This window comes from Palaemon carinicauda, chromosome 12 (genome assembly GCF_036898095.1).
Source record: "Palaemon carinicauda isolate YSFRI2023 chromosome 12, ASM3689809v2, whole genome shotgun sequence".
Lineage (NCBI taxonomy): Eukaryota > Metazoa > Arthropoda > Malacostraca > Decapoda > Palaemonidae > Palaemon > Palaemon carinicauda.
In genome coordinates, this window is record NC_090736.1 from 102,908,547 (window position 1) to 102,914,705 (window position 6,159).

A 6,159-nucleotide genomic window follows, 5' to 3' on the forward strand; every position below is an offset into this window, starting at 1 on the left:
AGTTTAGTGGAGACATTAGAGATTTTCCAAAATTTAAAGATAATTTCAAAAGATTTATGGTACATAGTTTTGGACAGGATCTTTATGCACTGAGGTCATGTTTGAGTGAAACATTAAATACTGTAAGAGTTATTGTAGATGGCAATAATGAAATGCTCAGTAGGTTAGATTTAAAGTATGGTGATATCTGCCAGTTAGTATAAGCAGTACTGGCATACTAGAAATCGATCAAGCCTGTTAATGATGGTGATAACAGAGTGACTGTCAAAATGATTGAGAGAGTTGAGACATGTTGGTTAGACCTACAGAAGAAAGATCCTAAAGGGGAAATGCACACTGCTAGCACAGTAAGATGAATAGAAAAGGTGTGGCCTTTCTGCTTAAAGAAAAAAAAAGTACTGAACATATGAATTCAGATTTCAGGACAGATTCGAGTACTAGGAATTTTCATAACATACCAAGTGAAGTTAATGAAAAAGATATGATTGCATCCATTAAAGATATTCCAGATAAACATGATGAATTAATCCAAAGTAGAAATTACGTAACTCCAATAATACCTAACTTAAGTAAGTTTAAAACAGATTTTCATAATGATACTTCGCAAATTGGGAAGTGCTTATTACGCGAAAACGGCACTCATGGTAATAGGAGCTGCTCATCATTTGGCAATCTGGGTAATTTTAAGAAGTTTTAGACTGTAATGAAAAGGAAAGCATGTTTCAATTGTCTAAAAGCTGATCATATATAAATTTTTCTAGTCGGCTCAAGAATGCTTACAATGAAATAACTGAAGCTCAAAAGTATGGAAAATTTCATCATCCATTACTTCATGGAACATTTTCAGAAGGTTTGCTGTAAGTACTACTCTTTCCGTCAAATCCAAGTGTCCGACACATGGCAAAGCATGCTAATGGTTAGTAAACTATACAGCAATGTCACACCTTTGAATGGGTTGTTGGACCCTGGAAGTGATATAACACTTCTGACATTTGCTACTGCTTCTAAACAAGGTCTGAACGGCAGAGACATTGAATTCAATATCACTAAGGTAGGAAGAAAGGTAAAAATGATAAAGAGTAAAGAATATGTAATCAAAATGAGTGATCTTGAAGATAAACATTAGTATATCACGGCTTAGGTCATAGAAGAGATAATATCTAAAGTATGTATGGTAGACCTGTCAAAATATCGTTCGTTTGTTTGACAATATCAGTCTCTCTGATTGGTATACACTTATGCCACAAGTCAAACATTTGTTGGGAATTTAAAATCAGTGAATAGCATGTTCGGATATTGCGTATGGAATTTCCATCCGTCCAGTTTGAGTTTTAGAACACTACTTTCTATATCAAAGTTAATCAGTAGTCTAGAGTGGGTAACATAGAGAAAATTAATGTTAATAATTATGAAATTTTAAGGATGGAATTGGAAAAAAATTTCAATATTGAAATCTTGGGTGCACACTTTATACCAAAATGGGGAGGATGCAAATGTAGATAATGTACATTGGGTAATAAAAATTGCACAGTAAAAGAAGAAAAGGAGTCAGCCATGATTTTAAAGAGTTAGGCATATAACTCTGAGGAGAAATATTAGACTAATGAGCTTCCGAACAATGTTGCTGTCGCTATTGCAAGGATGAAATCAACGGAGAAGAGATTGAATGAGCTAGGTCATAAATATACACAACTGTATAATAATCAAGATATGTTGAGTAGAGGTGTTGCTAGAGGTTATCTAGGAAGGAATGAATGATTATGATGGTCCTCTACACTACAGTCATCATCATGAAATATTGAAACCCCAGTCAAAATACTGTTAATTCTTCAGCAGATTACAAGGGCCACAGATTTAATGATTATTGGGTAAAAGGACCAAATGTATCGAATGACATAGTTGGAATTTTATTAAGATTCAGTCAGAACAATTTTGCAGCTGTATGGGATATATGCAAGATATACAATGTAGTAAGATTAAGAGAATTAGAACCATCATAGATATAAATACATATATAGATGGTATTTTTAGGTGTGAAGATGTAAATGAAGCAAAAGAGCTTATGAGTAACATGAATTTGTTGCTAAATGAAGGTGGTTTCAAAATCAAACATTGGATTATGTCTAACAATGAAACCTTTGATAAGGAATTAAAATTGTTATATGCTGGTGAGGAAAAAGTTCTTGGTTTACACTGGAATCATAGAGGATATATTCTTCTTCAATATTAAGGTAGACATTAATAAATCAAAAAGTTGAATTTTAGAAAATATAATATACATGAATGTATACAATAGTATAATACCTAAAGACTTGACAAAGAGAATGACGCTCAGTCAAATGGCGACGATTTGTGACAGATTATGACTAATCATTTTTTTTTTACTTTAAATGCAGAACTCTTAATGAGGGAGGTAATTATAATAAGTTGCTCCGAAGGAAATGTGGAGGATTAATTTTAATTTATTTTACATATTTTTGTTTGTGAAATCAGAGAGAGAGAGAGAGAGAGAGAGAGAGAGAGAGAGAGAGAGAGAGAGAGAGAGAGAGAGAGAGAGAGAGAGAGAGAGAGTGTTAGTGTATTGATTGTTTGATGTGAGAAAGACTGTTGGTATAAATAAGATTGTTTGTTTATGCTTTTAGCTAGGCTACGACAGTGGTGAACGTCTTGGGTGAATGGCTTTTTTTTAATTGACTGCAGTGAGCATCAGTTCTGTGTGATTTTGTATGCTGGATTATTATATATTTTTTACCAGTGTGAAAGTGATTATATATCTCAACAGGAAGTACAGTTTTGTTTATATTTGTTTGTCATGATTGTGAATGATAGGAACAGTTAAATAACCATGGTTACTTAACACATCCCTGTCTCATCCACACTCTCCAGGGAAACCAATAGCAAACTTCATTTCCTATCCTAATATTCTCCTTACTCTCTATGTAAAAATGTTCACTAATTGCAACAAACTTCCACCAATTCCATATAACCTCATCCTATTCCACAATGGTTTCCTATCAATTGTATCCTTTGCTTTCTCCAGATCTAAAAACGTAACATACACCACCATGCAAATTTGATTAGTATTTCTCACATATATGATCAACCGTAAAAATTTTATTCGTGTTCCATAACTGACATACAAACCACGCTATTTAATATGGGTTATTACTTTCGGCGTAGCTGAAATGATGAGCCATTAGAATTTTAACGAGGGTTTACTACCCCACCGCTAGTTAGCGGGGGGGGGGGGGAGGGCGGAGGGGGGGGGGTAGGGAGGGTAGCTTGCTACCCACCCCCACACCCCTCACACACACGTGTGCGTGAGCTCACTTTGGTCTCGGCTCGGGTGGTAGTCGGAGGTGTCCGCTTTCACCGTCGCCTTCTTGACAGCCATTTAATGCTTTTTGCTTTTCCTTTTTACAGATATGCGTAAAGTTGGCCTCTGCTATGCAAAAGTGTCTTGGATTACCCGACCGCCCTTGTGGCACGTTTATGTTGCCGGTCGATACGGACCCTCAAACCCTTTGTCCTTATTGTAGGGGCCAGCAGTGTGATATAAATAAAGTGTGTGGTGAGTGTAGGGAGTGGTCTACCTCCCAGTGGGAGAGGTTTTCTCGGTGCCGGAAGAAGAAGTCCAGGCGGGATATTTCCCTTCAAAGGTTTCTTTAAAAGGAAATAATCCCAAGGGCTCTTCTTCCGTGGCCCAAACGTCCTCTGAAGCTCCCACTCGATCGTTTTTTTTCCGAGAAACTGTCGAGTGGTAGCGTAGGCCATAGTTCTGTTGCCCGATCTCGGGGTTTGGGAGAGGGAGTTGCCTCCTATAGCGAGGCAGCTCCTACTCCTCCCCCGTGGGAGGATTTAAATATTCATGTATCTAATGATGATTTGTTTCAGCTTTGGGCTTCCTTGGGGCTTGAGGGTTCGCCCTCCAAGGAAGCCTTGTTTAACATGATTCGGTTGGTGGCCGCAGTCAAACAATCGCTGACTTTGGCAGAGGTTGATGCTCTGTCTATCGTCGACGTTGTCGTGGCAGAGGCTTCCGATGCGTTATCTCAAACCTCTGCTCGTGATGATCCTTCTGTAGCTCAAGGCTTAGTTCCTCCCTTTGCACATCCTTCGAGGGAGGAACTATGTCCAACGGGCTCTCCTGCCGGTGATTCTCCCCGTTGGGGGAGTTCACTCACAGAGACTCCTCTTCGGAGGACTACTGATGGTCAGCCCGCTGACCCCATGGCCCCCAGAGGGTGCGTAAATCCCCCCTTCCTCTTAGCTATAGAGGCCTTCTTTCACCTCACAAGGGTGTTAGGAGGTGCCTCTTCGGTTCATCCTCTCCGCAGTCCGCCGCAGAAGAACCTCGCCATCGTTCTCCGACTCTCCCAAGTACAACAATGGACCTCTCTTCAGATGGTTCGCGATCTCCTTCGGTGGAAGGTCGTCCTTACAATGGACACGCCGACATTCCACCCGTCAGACCTGCTGACCTGCTGTCGCCGTTCCTGGCTGCTGACGCGCTGTGGGCGCCAATGCATCCTGTTATAAGACAGGCAATGGTCCCTTCGGGGCATCAAGGGAGTATGCGCAAGATACTGCATACGTCCTTTACGCGCCAGCGCTCTCCTGCGTGCAAATGCTCACCTGCGCGCAAACGCTCATCGGCAGAAGACGTTCCTGTTAAAGCGTGCGAGCGCTCACTTGCACGTCAGCGCTCACCTGTGCGCCAGCTCTCATCTGCCAGCCAGCGCTCTCCAGATCGCCAGCATGCTACTTCGCACCCTCAACCATCTGCGCACCAGCGCTCGACTACGTGCCAGCGCTCTCCTGCGCGCCAGCACTCGCCTGCGTGCCCGCGCTCTACGCGCCAACGATCTCCTGCGCGCCCACGATCTTCTGATCTGGGCGCAATGGAGAAGCTAACTTCTTCCCTTGCTCGCCAGCGCTCACCAACGCGCCAGCGATCGCCAACGCGCCAGCGATCGCCAACGCGCCATTGTTCCCCGCCTACGAGCGAAGGCGTGTTGCCTTCGCGCGCATTCTCCGACGTGCGCCCTCGAGGTTGCGCACATGCGCATGAGCGCCCTGAGCGTCCACGCCCATCGCCACAGCATGGTGTGTGCTCTCATGCGCACTCGTGCACAAGAGACGTGTCCCCTGCGCGCGCGCCCAATGGTATCGCCCGCTCGGGGTCTTCGACCGGACCCTGCGCGCCGGCGCAAACAGTCACCTTCGCGCGCGCGATCGCTTATCCATCCTTCAGCGCACCCTCTGCCTTTTCCAGCTCGCGCCCCTGAGCGCCATCGCTCGTCCGCGCGCACCCTCGCCATCGCCCTCGCCCTCGCGGGCCCATGCGCGCCAATAGTCTCCCGAGCGCGACCCAGGGCTCTCCCATCGCGCGAGCGCCAGCACGCTCCCCAGTGCGATCCTCAACCCCCCACGCGCGAGGCTGCAGGACAGCGTGTGGCCAGGTCATCATCGTCGCATTCCCCCCCCCCTCCCCCGCCCACCAAGCGCATAACAGCGCGCTTGCCGGCAGGGGGGAAGATTCCCGAAGGCTCCAGGGACTTTTTTCCTTCATCTTTTCAGGCGAACCCCCCTTTGGTAACTCCTCCTAGGGATCGGTTGATCCCCTTTCCTCCAGAGGGAGTTTCTGACAGTGCAGCCGTCAGTCACCAGCCTTGGTTTGGGTCCCTGGTCAGAGCAGTCATGCAAGCTTTTAAACCTGTTCTCTCTGAGCTGGGCCACAAATCATTGGCAGCTTCTACTCCCCTGAAGAGGAAGATAGGAGTGTCGAACGTTGTAACTTCTCCGAGGGTGAAGCTGACTCCTCGTAAGTCCTTGAGGAAGGCCTCCTAACCCCCCCCCCCCCAGGCTTTTACTTCCTCCCCTTCGGACGAAGATTTCCCGTCCTCAGGGGTGTCACGTGAATTTAGGCGTTCCCTCTTCGCACCGATGAGGGAGACCCCACCTCGCGCTGGAAAGTCTTCTCGGGTAGGGGTGGAGAAGAGTCTCCCACCATCGTTGTTGGAGTCCTGTATCCCTCCCAGGAGGGAGTTTAAGGACTCCAAGACTGTGCCGAAGTCATCTTCAAGGCTTAGACTGGAGCCAGTCAAGCACTCGGAAAACGTCCACGAGTCCCCCCAAGAAGAGCCTTTAGGGACATGA

At 45.4% G+C, this 6,159-nt stretch overlaps 1 protein-coding gene across 1 annotated transcript; it reads left to right on the plus strand.

Moving 5' to 3' along the window:
- The first annotated feature begins 269 nt into the window (after nt 1-269).
- Nucleotides 270-6,159, plus strand: LOC137650983 (neurofilament heavy polypeptide-like). The gene is made up of 7 exons (XM_068384121.1): nt 270-347; nt 848-1,051; nt 3,424-3,571; nt 3,971-4,248; nt 4,338-5,106; nt 5,276-5,824; nt 5,909-6,159. Exons 1-7 carry the CDS (start codon nt 270-272, stop codon nt 6,157-6,159), a joined length of 2,277 nt encoding a protein of 758 aa, XP_068240222.1.